General features: G+C 50.2%; 5 protein-coding genes across 5 annotated transcripts; 2 read left to right on the top strand and 3 right to left on the bottom strand.

The window, feature by feature from the left end:
- Window positions 1-999: 999 nt before the first annotated feature.
- Asppvi_002358 (D-arabinono-1,4-lactone oxidase) lies at window positions 1,000-2,745 on the bottom strand (the record flags this gene model as incomplete). The annotated part of the gene is made up of 1 exon (XM_043298347.1): window positions 1,000-2,745. One exon carries the CDS (start codon window positions 2,743-2,745, stop codon window positions 1,000-1,002), a length of 1,746 nt encoding a protein of 581 aa, XP_043154282.1.
- Window positions 2,746-3,289: 544 nt separating this feature from the next.
- Window positions 3,290-8,390, bottom strand: Asppvi_002357 (putative gelsolin repeat protein; the record flags this gene model as incomplete). The annotated part of the gene is made up of 3 exons (XM_043298346.1): window positions 3,290-3,533; window positions 3,584-8,090; window positions 8,228-8,390. 3 exons carry the CDS (start codon window positions 8,388-8,390, stop codon window positions 3,290-3,292), a joined length of 4,914 nt encoding a protein of 1,637 aa, XP_043154281.1.
- A 1,690-nt stretch (window positions 8,391-10,080) lies between these two features.
- On the bottom strand, window positions 10,081-10,937 carry Asppvi_002356 (ADP-ribosylation factor-like protein 2; the record flags this gene model as incomplete). The annotated part of the gene is made up of 6 exons (XM_043298345.1): window positions 10,081-10,212; window positions 10,278-10,358; window positions 10,431-10,576; window positions 10,635-10,651; window positions 10,705-10,815; window positions 10,879-10,937. 6 exons carry the CDS (start codon window positions 10,935-10,937, stop codon window positions 10,081-10,083), a joined length of 546 nt encoding a protein of 181 aa, XP_043154280.1.
- Window positions 10,938-11,578: 641 nt separating this feature from the next.
- Window positions 11,579-14,167, top strand: Asppvi_002355 (GNAT family N-acetyltransferase; the record flags this gene model as incomplete). Its single annotated transcript, XM_043298344.1, has 3 exons — window positions 11,579-12,197; window positions 12,269-14,039; window positions 14,104-14,167. 3 exons carry the CDS (start codon window positions 11,579-11,581, stop codon window positions 14,165-14,167), a joined length of 2,454 nt encoding a protein of 817 aa, XP_043154279.1.
- A 632-nt stretch (window positions 14,168-14,799) lies between these two features.
- On the top strand, window positions 14,800-17,343 carry drs1 (putative ATP-dependent RNA helicase DRS1; the record flags this gene model as incomplete). The annotated part of the gene is made up of 2 exons (XM_043298343.1): window positions 14,800-16,572; window positions 16,630-17,343. 2 exons carry the CDS (start codon window positions 14,800-14,802, stop codon window positions 17,341-17,343), a joined length of 2,487 nt encoding a protein of 828 aa, XP_043154278.1.
- Window positions 17,344-17,446: the final 103 nt, after the last annotated feature.

Genomic DNA, 17,446 nt, shown 5'->3' with positions numbered 1-17,446 from the left:
TGATACCCGAAGATGGCAGGTCCCGCATCATCAACAGCAAAGCAACAACAACTATCTCCAGTCTGATCCTTCAAAGTATCAATCAAACACCAGAGCAATCGATAAATGACAGATTCATCCACATCAGGTGAGGACCTGAGTTGGTTACATGGACGAGTCCCATGATTCTCACAGCAGCTGGTCTGACCGTCTGTCAAGGCCCTCTGTTCATGCCAACCTGCATTTTGTATCGCGTCATCCTAGTATTGCGTGCATGGAATGACATAAACAAGCATATCCGGCCTTACCCCCAAGAGCTCATACGCCGTGTTCGCAAGGGAATGGATGCTGCTGCTGCTAATCGGGCTGATAATGTCCTGGCTAAAAGCCGAATACCCAGATAGGTACAATAACTGGTGCCTTCAAGTTTTAAGATGCGCCATGATGGTTAACTTTGAGTGGCATTTCAGTTAGTGCCAGGCTTGCGGATGAAATATTGGCCCCACAGACACATGTCGGACAGGGTGACCACTGAACGTCTCGATTTGGGGTAGATAAAAACGTAAATCGCTTCTTTTCCTCTCGAAGACAGCACAGCCGGAATGCTACCTGTCAGAATATCACATCACGGTTGACCAATGTAGCACAAGCAAGACACCAGGGACAAGGCTCCAATCTCTCGACAGCATGATCAGATCAATACCCAATGACTAAAATGAGATTGTCGGAGAAAGCTCGAGTATGGCATCTTGCCTTTGTAACGTGCCTGACGGCGAGGTAGTGCTTCTGTGCAGCAAACACCGACGCAAACCAGAAGAGATGGAACGAAGAATACCAACGTTGAAGCGTTCATCGACAATCTTAAAAGGAGATACTATAGACTACATTATCACCGGAGACAATAGCAACAATCCCGGGAAAAATGACTCAGGGCGAAAGCGATTCGCGCCAGCCATTCAGAGGCCTCAAAAAAAGGGCATTTTGTTTGCTAATTTAGGTTATCTGTCAGGCATCCTCGTTTTACGAGTGGCCACCTGGAAGCACAACACTTGCCTCACCAGCAGCGAGCAAGTCGAAACTTTCCTCGCTGGTGGCTGTCATAGGAGGACTCGAACCTGATACATCGTCCAGATTCTTTGCTTCGAGACTCGACAAGGCAGCAGTTGGACGCCCTGAAGCCGCCTGCCACCGCTTATCTCCAATCCATTCGAGGCCATCACCAGCCCCACGAATATCTACCCGGCGACGGAGCTGTTCGCGCTCCGAAAGCGGGAAAGCGGTTGGTCCGGCAAACTCCGTCTCTTTCTCATCGCCAGACAAGGGTAGGTGGCGATGATGCCATTCTCCGAGGAACATGCCGTCAGGATCTACTTCCTTCCGCACTCTAAGCCACTCATCCATGTCCTTGCCGTAGAGCTCATGCAGCTCCTGGCGTCCTGTTTTGAAATTCTTGGCCCAGTGTGGCTTCGCGCCCAACTCCCGCATGAGCCACTCGAACGCTTCGTAGTAGCGATCCTTACATGGGGGATCCCGATGGTATGGACGATAGAGAGTCGCATTGAGATACAAAGTAGGCCCATCGCGGTAGGTCGGGTCGAGGAAAGGGCGAGGTTTCCCAAGACAGGTGGAATCTGCGACTCTGACTTCAACGGGGCAGTGTACCCACAGCCCATCAACCGAAAATGGGATACGAGCGGTCTCCATATCACCATGAAGCCATGCCGACAGGCGCGTGATCGCTTCGGGGCCCTTCGCAAGAGGGAGGGCCCATTCATTGACAAATTGTGAGTACAAACAGTTCATCAAAAGCCCCTCACGGGCAGGCTCTACGGCTTCCGTCACCGTCTTCTCCGCCTTGAACCCGTACTGCAAGCCAAAGACAAACCATTCTACCCAGGGAAGGATACGGGGGAAATAGTTGGAGAGTGCTAACAGGTTATGGTAGATATGATAACCTATCCACTCCCCATAGAAGGTCTTGGGAGGTTTCCGCAGTGGCAGATCAGTCTTGTCCGCATGCCAGACAATCGCACTCTTCTCATACGGCATCCACCAGACACGCACAAACTCATGTGAAGTCCACAGACCGGAGGACCACTCGGCCAGCACGCTGGACAGCGATCGTCGCGTCTGTCTCCAAGCAACCTTGAACGTCGGTTCAGCCTGCAAAGTAACCTCGACAATGATACCCAATGCGCCGAGAGAGATCAAGGCCGCGCGGAAAAGATCCGGGTTGCTGGTTGCGCTACAGCGCACCAGCTGCCCGTTCGCCAACATCAGAGTCAGCGAAATGATACATTCTGAGATCAGACCATGTCGCAGGGAGCTTCCATGGGTCCCCGTCGCAATGACGCCAGCAATAGATTGGCTGTCAATGCTGCCTAAATTCGACAACGTCAAACCATGTTCCTCCAATCGCCGACCGAGATCCCTCAACCGTATCCCAGCCTCGACCGTCACAACATGTGTCTCGCGATCAATGTGTAGAACGCGACTGAAATCGTCGAGATTGACCAACCACGAAGAAGTACAGGTCAAGTCGGACGGCGAATGACCGCTGCCGACAGTAACCAGCCGACGACGGCATCGACGAGCCAGCGTCACCAGCTTCTGGATTTCAGCGATTGATTGCGGCCGGATATACAATTCAGGGCGAGAGTAGAACGTTTTAGCCCAAGTGTGATGCAGATGGTCGGTGGATGCTCGGAACTCGACCTCTGGGTCGAGCCTCGAGAGCTCGCGAAGGACAGCGGGGTTGAGGTCCATTGTGGAAGAAGATAAAAAGCCGAGACGCTGCAGAATAGACTTGCCGGAACTCCATCTAAGGAAAAGGCATTTGGTTCAGAATATCAAGACATGATTGAGATGAATACCGCAGAAGAGACAAGGAATCGGAAAGAATGTCTGGTGAGATGGTCTTGGCCATTCACATGGCGCGATTATGGAATACCTGGTTCGGATGGCGATTCTCGGTTTTTTTTCCCTACGGATGGTTAGTGGGCCGGAGTATCAGTGGGGCCCTTGCGGGTGGTTTGATCAGACTACACTGAGGATTTTCCCCGGCCATGTATGAATCCCAGCACAGCCGCCTGAAATATTGTACAGTCAAGGATACCTCCTCTATGTCCACTGAGAAATACAGTCAAATATCAAGTGGTACACGTCGCCCCGCCTGTATCACTCCTTTTGTGTTCCGCCAAGCTCCTTAGCTGTACAGACCAGACTATGCACAATCCCACCATAAATTGAACCAATTATGAACCAGAAAAGCGAGGAAAAAATATACATCAACATCACCCAAAATTTGACTTCAGGAGCGAATAGACTCAATTGCCGCGTTTAGAGGAAACACTCGCGGACGCATTTGTCCAGACGGCTTGTCCCATTTGCGAAATGCGCTACGAGCCGACTCGGGAATACCTCCGATGGAGACAAGACTGTTGGGAATGAATGGTCGATCCTGAAGGGAAGCAGCCAGAATGCCATACTCGTGCGCAAACACTACTGCTGATGCAAATTCGGCAGGTCGTTGAGATGCTTGTTCACCAACAATACTACGCATAAATCAGCAAGTGTTCATTCGAGGCCCATGGCATTCACTTACACATAAATCTCGAAGAAGGTGTCCAGAATGTAGATTCCTTTGGCCGTGATATCTTTCTGGCAGAATGGCACGATTTCCTGAACGGTGTCGTTTGGTCGAATCACAGGGGAAGCTGACCCCGACACTCGTCGAAGCCAAAAACCGCCTGTTCGCTGACCAAGCTCGTGGTCTACGCGGAACAATCTCAGCCGGTAATGGTCATGGTTCGGTTTCAGTCGCCAGTAATCTGAGCGCATGGACTCTTCAGTCTCTCGGTGGTGCGAGAAGACCTCGAAAAAGCTTTCCGGCTCCTCCCCTTCGGCCACCTCTTCGAATTCGCCCGTCAGGCCGAGATCCATTCCAATGAGGCGGGCGGCGCCAATTTCCTCGGCAGTACTTCCTTTGCCCTTCCACAGGTATAATTTGCCAAACATGGCAGAAATTACATAAGAGAAGCCTGAGCAAAGATTGCTTCTGGAGAAGTTGACCTCGTCAAACACCATTTGACCAAGATGTTTCMGTCCGCAGAGCATAAAGATGGCGGAAGAGCTGGAGCGAGAGTTAGCCCCGCGGCGTGTGATGAGGATCCCACCAAGGGCTTGTATGAATCTGGAAGTCTCTTTGCCTTGCTTGATAACCTCTAGCTTGCAGCCGTTCTCTCTGGCGACTTTGCGGGAGAATGGCTGCGCATCGTCCATGGCCGCATCACTCACATCGTCACCGCACCAAAGATGGGTTTCAGAGCGTGCGACTCCTTCCGACTCAAAGACATGTACGCACAGGTACATACTTCCTTCGTAAAGAATGTATTCCTGGTTAACGGGGAGGTCCTGCCTCTTCCCATCACCAGTAATCTCCCAAAGTTGCCTCTTCAGAGTCCTAATTCTAAGATTGTCGGTCTTGCTAGTAAGCATCAATTGCGTGTCAATGTTCACGCGATCGTTTGAGTTTGGCAAAGTCTTGAAAAAGCCCGAAATGACTTCAAGGGATTCCTCGGCCTGGGGTACCAAAGACACTGATGATCTCGTCGATAAGGACTGCTGGTCGGCAGAGATTTTGCTCCATTTGGAAGGAACAGGAGGAGAAGGCAATGCTTTGTCTCGAGAGTTTAGGTCTATCGAACCACCAGATGTAAAGTTCTTCGGGGATTTCTGCGGTGTTGCTCGAGGAGACTGCAGTCGGTTCTCTCTAAAGCTTGTTCTGAGAGGAGAAGAAGACGGAGACGAATACTGACGTGGAGAGCTCCGTATTTGCACCGCGACAGGTGAAGAGGGCGGCATACTTGGCTTTGGCGGTAGGGTAGGTCTTCTCGAGGGAGAGTCTCCGAGATTTTCAATGTCGTCCAAATCATCCTTGGGGGGAGGCGAAGGGTTCATATCCATCGAAGACTTGGAGTCCCGGTGTGCGAGCTTTTGCTCGAGACTACGCTCTATCAGATGCGGTATAGTTCGCTTGAATTCCACTGGTTTTTCAGAGGCTGAATAAGTCAGCGGAGGCAGGGTCGGCTCAGAGACCATGGGGCCAGTTGTCTCAGCGTCAGGAAGCGGCCAACCAACAGAAGTCTTAGCAATGTCTTGGCTGGATGATGGCGCCAATTCCGCTTCGTGGATATCAGATAAAGAGATATCGTTCTCTGGAACGGTCGCAGCGTTGTTGAGCAGCAGCGTCGGCGATTCCGTGGCTGCAAGCTTGGGTAGGCGCCGTTTTGGCCCTCTCGCACGGTTCTTTGTCATATGGGTAAGGGGTGCAGTGGCCTGACTGTCAGGAAATTCGGAGCTACCTTCTCGCATTGAGTCTCTCGAGAAGTGCTTGTTTGGGTTCCCACTGATAATAGGAGGGCCGCGAGACAAAAGACCTGCCAAGGCAGGGTTTATTCGGCCTACGAGTTGACCTTTAGTAGCAGGACCTTCAGTAGCAGCAGGCGCTTCTGCAGCCTCCGCAACAGTCCGCGACGGCAGAGCACGCACCGGTTTGATGGCCTCTTCAATCTGCTTGTTCCTTATCTCAGAAGTATTCTCTGCGGCGACCGCTGTGTGTGTGATCGACTGATTCTCAGAATCGTCGCCCTTGGTCTCTACATTCCCAGCCTCAGAAGATGCCAAATCTGCCAACTGGTCTTTCGGTTCATTAGGCTCTGAAACCTCTGCTGTAGTCTGCGAGCTCTGGGCCTCCTGCGCCTGTTCGTCGTTACGCGGGGAAGAAGGCGATTGCTGGTCCTTCGTGAGACCGTTCGGTGTTGGGTAGCCCTCAGATGACGGCGAAGTCAAGACACCAGCCGAATGAGAGCTCCTACTGCTGTTGCTAGATTTAGACAGGTTATTCCGTTTGGCAATTGCTTCTGGAATCATTTTCGCAGGAGCATCCATCTCTCCGGCCGTGTTACGCCTCAGGGTGCCTCCGCTCGCTTTGATTGCCTCTTTCTGCTTCAAGATACTTTCCTTCAGATCATCAACCTTTGGGGTCTTCTTCGGGCCGCCTGTCGTATTCAGCGCTGCTTTGCCCTTCAGGATATTATTTCTGAGCTCATCTGGGGCGACGTAAGTCGAAGACTCGGCTTTCTTTAATTTGCCAAACACATTCTTGAACTCCGGTTCCTGTTTTGGTGCTTCATCTTTGATGATTTCTCGCTTTCGCAAATTGGCTCGGAAATCTACCACAGGAGATTGTGGCTTTGGTCTGTTCAATAAAGGGTCTCGAGGAGATGAGAGAGGCAGAGAGATGTCAGTTTTGTTGATGGATACTAGGAGGGAAGGTGCACGTTTGCGTGCTGGGGCATCCTCAGTCTGGCTTTCCGGTCCACCTTCTTGCTTTGTAGGAGAATCTTCGGGCTTAGTCTCCACAGACTCGTGAGGATCCTCAACCTTGGGTGTAGTTTCCAGGTCGGGTGTAGTTTCAACCTTGGGTGTCTCTGCAGGCTTGGGCTCGCTATCTTCAGGGTTGGACAACGGTTGGTCCCTGGATTCCTTAGATTTGTTGATATCCAGATTACTTGGTAGATCCGGGATCCCAGAAACGCTCGGGGACTTATAGTGACTACCAGGTGCAGCTGAACGCATGAGGCCGACCGTAGTGACTTCCTTGAAGCTATTCACGCGGCCCAGGTCGACGCTTGCCCTTGCTTGTCGATCTTTCGCCCATGATGTTTGCTGTGAGGGCTGCTTTTTGTGCTTTGGTGAGTCGGGTCGATTAAGAGCGCTCTCCAGCCATGTCGATTTTGTCGGACTCCAGCGCCTGGGATCCATGGTCCTCGAGACAACGGGGCTCGCGGACGGCAACGAATTTGAGTCAGAGTCGTGTCCATTTGCGCTTAATGCACTGGGAGCTCTCATGTGAAGCGTAGGTCTGGCGGTAGCTTCGTCTCTCTCCGCCCTGTTCCCCATTGGCGGCGTTGCCGGCCTTTCGCTCTCCTTTGCATTGTGGACGATCGTTGCCTCGCTGTGGCTGGAACTCGGTCTCTTGGACGCAGGGAACGGGTCCTCCCGGCCAAGCCTCGACGGAGATGCAGGAGCATGCACATCGCCATACGCTGGGCCAGCAATGCTATTGCGGTTGCTGGCAAAGGAATAGCCTCGGCTTACCCCTGACGGTAACTGTGCACTCCATCGCTTTGAGACACTATCCGATCGCTTCATCATGGCGCTTTGCACAAAGCCTCCAAGACCTTTTGTCGGCGACGTTGAACGTGAACGCTCGGGAGAAAGGCGCCTCGGGGAGGGAGGTGTCGCGACCTGTTCTGGCTCGAGTTTTTGGACGCTTGAAAGGGGTACCGGGGATCCGAGTCCGGTTGCCGTCGAGACAGAAGATACGCTTGAGTATCGACGGTCCAGACTACTATCCCCGAAAGTCGAGCTTGCCCTGGATGGGGAACGCGATCTTTCTTCTCCAACTTCCGGTTGCGAGATCTGCTTCTCATCCCCAGGGGGAAATTCTAGATTCGTTTCCGTACCTTTTTCGTTTGTGAGAGTTGAGCCCTGACCGGTCTTTTCAGCGTCCGGCTTCTTCTTGGCAATATCTCTAGTGATTGAGTCGGAAGTCTCCTCCGCTCTTGTTGTCTGAGCGGCGGGAACATCCTTAGAGGAAGGCGAAAGCGTCAGCGGACTGCGAAGATTTTTGTGATCATCGTTCGAGAAATTAGACAAGCCACTCAGGCGATTGAGACGTGTCGGTGAGCGCGTAGGAGAGGGAGGGAAAAACGATCTATTGCCGCTCGTATCCCGAGAAGACGGTCGTTGTTGCCAGGACAGGGTCCCTGCTCTACTGCGCGCAAGAGGTGAGGTGGTAGTTGCTCTCGATGAGGATTCCGTCTCCCTCCCATCTAGTTGTGACCCTTCCAGATCACCATCCGTACCAATCGACTTGTCGTCTCGAAAGGGGTCGGATCTGGCGCCTGTGGCATGTTCAGGTGTCCGAGGTGTGGGCGAGAGTTGTTCCGGAGGCTCGATCCCACGTTGGCTGAGGGAAGAAATGCTCAAACGAGCGGAATCCAAGATGGGGGAGTCCTTTGTTGGCGAAATTGACCGCGCTCGTTCTACACACCGTCGGCAAAGAAGATGAACAAGATCAGCCTTTGATTATAAATTGTCCGAGGGCTGAGGCAGCCAATGGATCGAGATGACAAAAGCAATAGATGATTGGAATGACTGGGAGACTAGGGACGCCAAATACCAGCTCTTCGAGCCTGCCTCTCCTTGCGACTCTGCATAATTTCCTCCTCCAACTTCTTGGTTCGTTCCTCGTCCTCCTTATCACGTTTCTCGCCTAGCTCCCGAATCCGCTGGAGGAAGTCATTGACATCCTCTGAACCGTCCGCATCGGTAGTAATTGTCATGGCACCCTAGATATGAGAATGCACAAGCAAACAGAAAGGGAAAGGTGAGAAAGGAAATTATCAGAAGGAAAAAGCAATAATAACGAGAATAATCGGCCGGGATCACCCAGTAGACTGAACCGGGTTGGTGTGGGGTCCTGACAAGAAAAAGCGTAAACGTAATGATCGCAGTGGACGATGGAGGGGAATAGGATAAGTCGATGTTTATCGAACTGCCTAGGTAGATAGATAGTAGATAGTGTATGAGTAAGGGAGTGGTACTTCCCAGTGTCTCCCACGGCGCGTCTCAAGTTAATCTAGTCAGGATCCCAGGAACTGTCGATTATCCTCCGCCTTTAACCCTGGTTGTGGGCCGTCACGCAGTTTTCTGCTCTCACTGGCGCTTGTGGATCCAGGCAAAAAGTGGTGACTCGAAGGGTACAAGTCACTTTACTAGTGTCATATTTGGATCGATATTAATATTATTTTTCAGCTGCCTCACTCGCTCAGCAGGACGCAGGACGCACAAAAACCGCGAGCACACATCAGCCTGTAGCTGTAGCCCCACCGCGTCCTTGCTGAAAATGCGCCCGACACGCTCGTCTCAGTCGTCTACCAGAGTATCCATCCACACCGACGCCCAATGCATGTCTCCCTTTTTTTGATGATTGGCAAGATATTGGAGTCATACAGCAGTGTTGTAGATAGTAGACTAGTACTCTGTAGTCATCATTCAGAACTTTAAAGAGGTATCTGATCCCTGTGTAGCACTGAAATGGCCACTGAAGGAACATAAATGGCTTATTCGTCTTGTTTCGTGGGCCACAGCAGCTTGTTTTGATGTTTCTCAACATGGAAGACTGTTTACCAAGGTAGATACGGAGACCAGCAGCCATGTGGTGGACCTTCTCTGCCGCCCCGCGATCCAGTGACAGTTGTGAAACCAGCTTTTAGTGTCTTAGACAGTTAGAGAGTAGATGCTAGATAGTTATCAGGTATCTGGGTTCGGGTTGACTTAGCGGCCTAGTCTTTTAGAAACGGAACGGATGTCGTCATACTTTAAGTATCCTGAACTCATGGAATTTTGGATAGCATACCCGGTCGGGAATGTTGACTCAAATAGCGTTATCCCTTGTTAAGCCACGAAGTTTTTAACTTTACTTTACTGACAACTCTGTGCGACCGTCAGCTTGATGGCTGCTAACATTTGGACCACACAATCGGCCATCCGAGATTCTTGTCTCCTTCTTGGACTCCCTAAGCATACTCCTTGAGAATTTCGGAGCCGCTTATCGCTTATCGGGCCTCCTTCAGGACCTTACTGGCAGCCCGATTGTGGAGCGAGAACAGCCTGAGAAGGCAATCGCACTTATTTGAGGTTCTTTCTACCCTTTTTTTTTCATGTGGATGAGTAATAATCAGTGAGATCAAATACTACGGGATCTGAGGGAGAAAATAACAGAATGAGGGCATGACTTTCTTCAAAGCTTAAGAGACAACTAAATGGTTGGTTGCAGACACATATATAGACTAACACAGAGTGTGTCTGCTGGATCGAAAAACGACAGGCTCATTTCATCTTAGCATTACTGATATCAATGAATTTTTGAAGGTTGATCTGACTCAAGAAGCATCAACAACGTAAATCTGTACTGGAGTTGAAAACTCCAAGTCGCTCAAGCATAATGGGCAGAAGCGGGTAGAGACAGGGTCAGTAGAGGAAAAGTCTGTCTTTTGCATCTTGCACTACCCATTGTAGGCCTTCACGGAGATTCTTGCCTGTCATAGCACTGCACGGCAATATAGTCCATTTATGGGTCTTTATTGAATCCAGGCGAAGCCGCTGGAGGGAGGTCAGTAGATGTCCGGAGAGCCCAACAAATATATCAAGACGCGACAGCAACTTACTTCACGGACTTCATCTTCCGTCATACATCCCTCTACATCTGTCTTGTTTAAGAATATCAGGAGACTTGCTCCCATCAGGCGCTGGAGGGTGTTAGCCAAACCGGTGCTCATCAACGAAAATTTGCAGGCGAGCGGGGAAATTGGCAACCGTACCTCTTCGAGGAGTAGGCCCGCGAGTTCATCCCGGCAATCATCAACTCGAAGACGGTCTGTTGCATCTACCACCCAGACAAGTGTGTCGGTCTTCTCAAAGTAGTTTTTCCAGTATGACCGCAGGGTTTTCTGTCCCCCGACGTCCCCTGGCGGCAAAAAGTCAATACAAGTTCCTTGCGGAGTTTGACTGTTGGCTTCTCTCACATATGTTCAATTTATATCTGTGTCCGGAGTCAGTCATCAAGGTGGTCGAGGTCTTTAGGGCTGGAATTACCCTTCAAAATCTATTGTTTTGATAATAAATCCCAGTGTAGGGCTGACAGTTGTGACATCTTCCTTCATAATTTGCTTCACAATCGTCGTCTTCCCAGCATTATCAAGGCCACTAAGATCGATCATGAATGGTAAGCATGAGATCGATTCTTTTTTTGGGCTCCAAAATGCTTACAGCATCAGAATCCTCATCTCTTTGTCTTTTAAGCGAGCTTTCCTCAGAATTGACAGCATTTTGGCCAAATGTGTCCTCTCGAGTCTGTTGCGTTGGCTTAGTTGTAGTTGGATAAAACGCCTATATATGGGCGAAATATAGAGATCGGTCAGAAATAGAGCTAATCCAGCAGGGCAATCCCAACAAGTTTGTATATCATTCAATTCAATGTGGACAATACTCATTACAAGCTTACTTCTAATTTGATTTTACCTTGCTGTCATTTTTTGCTGTGCTTGTGGGAGTGTACAGATGCTTTCTGAAACTCTCTTCTACCTGAGAAGCCCTATACTCCTTCTCATATCCTACCTCAAATTGACCTCACTTGTGACTGTAATAACTTTTTAGGACTAGCAAATATATCAGTGTCTCAAAGAGTGTTATGAACCCATGTCATTAATCATAAGCCCACATCATAATCTGTTAGGGACTTTATAGACAAGTGCTTATTTCACTACAGTTTGTTACCACCAGTAACTCAGCAGGAAACACCCGTTTTCCTTTCACTTCATATTCACTCCAAACTGAACTTGCCCTAACTATCGCTTAAGACCTACCTTCCCCCCATGCACCCTATGTAAGGTGACTCAGGATATTCGCATCTTCTGGTCCGGAACATTCTCTTCAAGTCATCCACACCATTCCTTGACGACTAGCCGCCATGGAGAGACAAGCTCGTCACGGTCAGCCAAATGCCCTAAGCAGGCGCAGGCCCAATAAGTCGAAAACTCATTCCCAGCAAGATCCTGCCTCTCCTGAGTCTGGGCTTCAAGCCCCAAACACTCTCCCCTCAACCTTCGCAAAGGCTCGTGCTTTCAGAAAGAGAAGTCCAAAAAAGACAGACTCTCCTAAGACTCAGGTTGACGACCACCATCGGGCTCCTGGTTTCTCGAATTCAAATCCAACGGACGGGCAGATCACTATTCACTCTACAACACACGACCTCAGAGCGTCCCAAGATAACTCAGAGAGACTGGATAACGCCGAGTCCTCAAAATCCCCAGCTTGTTTAGTTCTGAGAATTCAGGGACCCTCTATTCCTACTTCTGAAGCCCTGCACCACAGACAAAGTGCAAGAGAGGAAGATAAGGAGGCCTCAGGCAGTTACAGAACACGCCCGCGGTTTGACTGGCGACCTAAGAAATTCCATAGCAGAGCACCAGCTTCCACTCCCCTCTCGCACCGGCTTCACACCCCACAGAAGAGATCGAAATTGAGTCAAGTTATCAACGCTAACACAGCTGAGATGTCACTTCCTTCACATGGAAATACAAATATGGGTGAGTAACACGTGATCCTTCTTTCTTGATTTGGCCAAAGATCGAGCTTCAGGAAGCTAACTAGCAGTCAGATCAAGTAGGAGACCGTCCAAACAAGACTGACAGCAATGGATCCGACGAAGTCGTCATGCATCGAGGGGCCAATTTCAAAGGTCGCAGTCAAAGACAGGTTCGGGGCGGAAGCGCACATCTGAACAGCGGTTCCCGATATAGGGCTCGTTCAGGAACAACACAGCAAGTACCGAGGCAGAATCCCAGTGGGACACCAAACAGACCTGCTGAGTTGGAAAACCAAACTCCGCAGGACGATGTTGGCCGCCAGATCAAAATTTCATCCGGCGTGCCAAAGACCGCAAACAAGGCTCCATCTCAAGAGGCTCTAGATGAGTTAAAGCGCCTTCAAGAAGAGATTGTTTTGCAAGCCCATCTCAATCGTTACCGAGACCATGAAGATGACACAGCAAATCCAGAGAGCCTTGCGAAATGCAGGGACGGGCCGGGAACCGATCCAAAATCAGATGTCTACAAGAGCATCGCAAGGTGTAGGCTTGCAGCCAATCCAAATGAAACTTCTTCCAACCCTAGGTCTATCCCAGAGGACGAGTTTGAAGGGGACCTGGATGATAGATACTTCGTCGATGAAATCAGGGCTCGAGTCCAGAAATTTTACGCTGCGAGACTTGACGCTCAGCGTGAATCTTATCACAACAGCATGTCCGTGTATCCGGCCATCGTTGATGGCCAGATCTTTCTCTCTCGCTATCCAAGTGCGGAGCATGAACGTCTTCAGATAACTCCATCGAATACTCACCGCCAGACTAGCAATAAGGATGAGGGCCATACACCAGAGCACTGCTCTAAGGTTAAGTGGGAGGACAGGTGGGAAATGCGTCCTCGTGCTTGCTCTACCTATGAAGGCTTTCGTGATTGGTTCCGTCATTGGCTAGAGATGGAGACAAGCGATAGCTGCAACATTGACATCCACCACCAAGCCTTTTTTGATGGAACTGCGCATATGGATGGGGTCGAATCTTTGCATATTCTTGACTTGGGAGATGTCCCAACTCGTTTGGACATGACTAATGAAGCGACACGTCTCCATTATCATGAAACTGCCGAAGGCTATTGCTATAACCTTGCATTGCATATGAAAGCAGCAGAAGAGGAGGCGAGGACGCGCAGGAAACAAGCTCGAGATGCCTTCATAGAAGGTCTGAAGGTCTGTTCTCCAAAGGATCCAAACAGTCCTAGAGCAAACGTCTATCTTCGCTCTGTTGAAGACGGCGACGTACCAGGATTGCTCATGATCTTGAATTGGTATAGCCAAAAGTCAAACTTGAGTTCAAGCCTAGGAACGCTTGACGAACAAGATGTGCGCCAACGAATTGAGGATAGCAGACGTGCAAAATTGCCATTTATTGTGGCTGCAGAGCGCAGACGCGGACCATCCGCCGACGACTCCCCAGAAAGAATTCTCGGATATGCTTTGGCTACAGATTCCTTGGGGCTTCAGACCACCGGACGCTACACAGTGGAGCTAGAGATCTTTATCAAGCCGGACCATAAACGCCGAGGCATCGGAAAATGTCTCTTGGACAAACTCATCGAAGTGTGTGACGCTACTTATGTTCCCAAAAGGGGCTTCTTTTACGATGCCGGTTGCGATGACAAGACTGGCCTTTACCCAGGCGGTTCCCGAACTCTCAAACGCCTTGCCTTTACCATCAGCTATCCGGTTTCCGAGCGGTCCCAGATAAAGTGGCTCGTCGACTGGCTTGAAAGGGATTATCAATTTGAAGAGCAAGGCGTGCTCAAGGGAGCTCGAGTCAAGTTCGAGCGATTGTAAGTGAACCCTCATTGAATAATTGATCACATGAGCCCTAGACTTACCAAAACGCTCTCATAGTCTCGATGTCAGCTACCTTATTCGCAAAGCTGGTTACGACGATGGTGATGCGTTTCATGCTTGAAGGGGATAACCTTTCTGGAGCTTGTGTGGGTGTCATCTTCTTGTTCTGCATATTGAGTTGTCCTTACTCGTCATCTCATCTTAAGGACCTTTTTTGTGACCCCTTGTCTCTCTCATCAGGCTTGGAGTCTAGCAAAGTTGAGGAGAACAGTGGTAGTTCAAGAAAAGAAATTTTAATATCCCATAGCAATGGACATCCTATTACTCTCTTAATATACAGAGGCTCATAATCAATTAGGGAAAGAAATAAAAGTATCTCTTTGGAAGTATTGAATCAGTGTGCTTGGACATGGGTGGTAAGCTAGATAATAGTAAGGTAGGTTTGATATGGAGCTTAGTAAGACAACCATGATAAAAAATAAATGCGCAGCTTTCAGTTGACAGCCAATCAGAGTTACAGAACAAGTTTGCGGGTATTTTCTGCTGCGCTTGAGCCTCACCGCCTTCGCAATTTGAACTTTTTTCTTTCCTCTCCGCTCAAGAGAAAGCAGATAGAGCCAGTAGTCCTGGGAGGAAAAACAGTGGTGGTTTGAGATCCTCTACATCATTTCACTTGTTCTGTGAGAAGTGTTGCAGTCTTCTACTCGTCCCTTTGCACTTCGACGACCAATCGACCGTCGGCCTGCTAGAAAAATGGCTCCCAATGCCACGACAAAAAAGCGGACTGCTGTCAAAGATGACGACTTCGTGCTCACACTATCGGACGACGAGAACGATGTCCTTGAGGACGGTGTTGAGGAAGGCGGTGACAACGCCGAGGAAGACAGTATTTCCAGCTCGAAGAAACGCAAACGAGAGGCGGCGGAGACACCAAAAGGCAAGAACAAGAAGCAGAAGCAATTGAAGCAAAGCAAGAAGGGCAAAAGCGCTGCTGGAGCAGTCTCTGACGAACAATCCGGCGAAGAGGATGAGGCTGACGCTATGGATGCTGGTGAGGATGATGGAGCGTTGGACTCGGAGTTCGAGTTCGACGTTGGCGGCAATGCTAATACCGGCGTGATCGAGGGATTTGATGGGTGGGAAGCGCGGAATGGACATGGACCAGCGGATGCGGCGAAGAATGGGGATAAGAAGGCCGTGGATATTGATGATATCATTTCCAGGAGGAAAGCGAAGAAAGAGGCCGAGCTGAAAAAGAAGCAGCAGAAGGAGAAAAAGAGGAGGGAGGAGGAAGGAGAGGAGAGCGAAGATGAAGATGCCGACTCTGATGGTGGTATGTCTGTGGACTTTCAGGACGATGAATTGCTTGCTGCAGACGGGTTTGGTATGGGTGCCGATGGTGCGGATGAGAGCGGCGACGATGTGGAGAACGACTCCAATGACGGCGACGATGCGGATGAACAGGGCAGCGAGGACGAGGAGGATGATGATGATGATGATGATGATGCTGCTTCCGATAACGACTCAGTTGCGACTCCAGTACACCATCCGGATGACGAAGCAGCTTCTGACGAGGAATCTGAAGCGGAGAGCGAGGTTGACGCTGAGGAAGCAGAGAAGCGCAAGGCTTTCTTTGCTCCTGAAGAAAAATCTACAACCTCGTCGACTTCCAATCGATCATTCCAGGACTTCAATCTGTCTAGACCCATCCTCCGTGGTCTCGCATCTGTCAATTTCACCACGCCGACTCCCATCCAGCAAAAGACGATCCCCGTGGCTCTCCTTGGCAAAGACATCGTGGGTAGTGCCGTTACTGGCTCCGGAAAGACTGCTGCGTTTGTTGTTCCCATTCTCGAGCGTCTGCTGTTCCGCCCTCGAAAAGTCCCCACCAGTCGTGTTGCCATCCTTATGCCCACTCGTGAACTGGCGGTTCAGTGTTACAATGTGGCTACAAAACTGGCTACTCATACTGATGTTACCTTTTGTCAACTTGTCGGTGGTTTCAGTCTTCGCGAGCAGGAGAATATCTTGAAAAAGCGGCCCGATGTAATCATTGCTACTCCTGGTCGTTTTATCGACCACATGCGGAATTCCCCCAGCTTCACTGTGGACACTCTGGAGATTTTGGTTCTTGATGAAGCCGATCGAATGTTGGAAGATGGTTTCGCTGACGAACTGAACGAAATCTTGACAACCATTCCCAAGTCGCGGCAAACAATGCTCTTTTCGGCTACAATGACCGATTCCGTCGACAAGCTCATTCGGGTTGGCCTCAACCGTCCAGTTCGCTTGATGGTCGACTCGAAGAAGAATACCTCCATGAACCTGACCCAGGAGTTCGTGCGGTTACGGCCAGGTAGAGAGGACAAGCGTTTGGGGTATCTCCTTTACCTGTGCAACGAAGTCTACACTGGACGGGTTATCGTCTTCTTCCGCCAGAAGCGCGAGGCCCATCGGGTTCGCATTGTCTTTTCGCTATTGGGACTCAAAGCGGCAGAGCTTCATGGTAGCATGAGCCAAGAACAGGTATGTCAACCTATGAGCTGAGATAATTACTTGAGATGGGACTAAACAGCACTACAGCGTATCAAAAGTGTCGAGAACTTCCGAGAAGGCAAAGTAGCCTTCCTTCTGGCTACTGATTTGGCGTCCCGTGGTCTGGATATCAAGGGTGTCGAAACGGTCATCAACTACGAAGCGCCTCAGAGCCACGAGATTTACCTGCATCGTGTTGGTCGAACAGCGCGTGCGGGCCGTTCCGGACGCGCATGTACCATTGCAGCCGAGCCGGACCGCAAGATCGTCAAGTCGGCCGTCAGGGCCGGCAAAGCGCAAGGGGCCAAGATTGTCAGCCGCGTCGTTGACCCATCCGTTGCGGACGAATGGGCCGCTAAGGCCAAGGGCTTGGAAGATGAGATCGAGGAAGTGTTACAGGAGGAGAAGTTAGAGAAGCAAATGGCACAGGCGGAGATGCAAGTGACCAAGGGGGAGAATATGATGAAGCACGAAGCCGAGATCATGTCGCGGCCGAAGCGCACATGGTTCGAGACTGAACGGGACAAGCGTGCGGCGCGCAAATTGGGCGCTACGGAGCTCAACGGGCCATCGAAGAAGGATAAAGTGAAGCTGAGCAACAAGGACAAGAAACGGCTTGACGATGCGCGCCAGCGTCACGAGGGGAATATCGGTTGGAAGAAGGGCAAGGCGGACCGAGAGGCTCCCAAGCAAGGGAAGAACAAGGGGGGTAAGAACAAAAGTGACAAGAAGAGTAAGAACAAGATGAAGGGAAATAAATGAGGAGGGAACTACATCAATTGTGTACAGAATTGCATCAGAACCTAATATAGGTTGTGAATATCTCTTCAAGGCCTTTGGTACATCAGTCTTTACATTTACATAG

Source organism: Aspergillus pseudoviridinutans (genome assembly GCF_018340605.1).
Source record: "Aspergillus pseudoviridinutans IFM 55266 DNA, scaffold_2, whole genome shotgun sequence".
Lineage (NCBI taxonomy): Eukaryota > Fungi > Ascomycota > Eurotiomycetes > Eurotiales > Aspergillaceae > Aspergillus > Aspergillus pseudoviridinutans.
The sequence above is the reverse complement of the archived record's forward strand: the minus strand, read 5'-3'. Positions and strand labels throughout refer to the sequence as shown.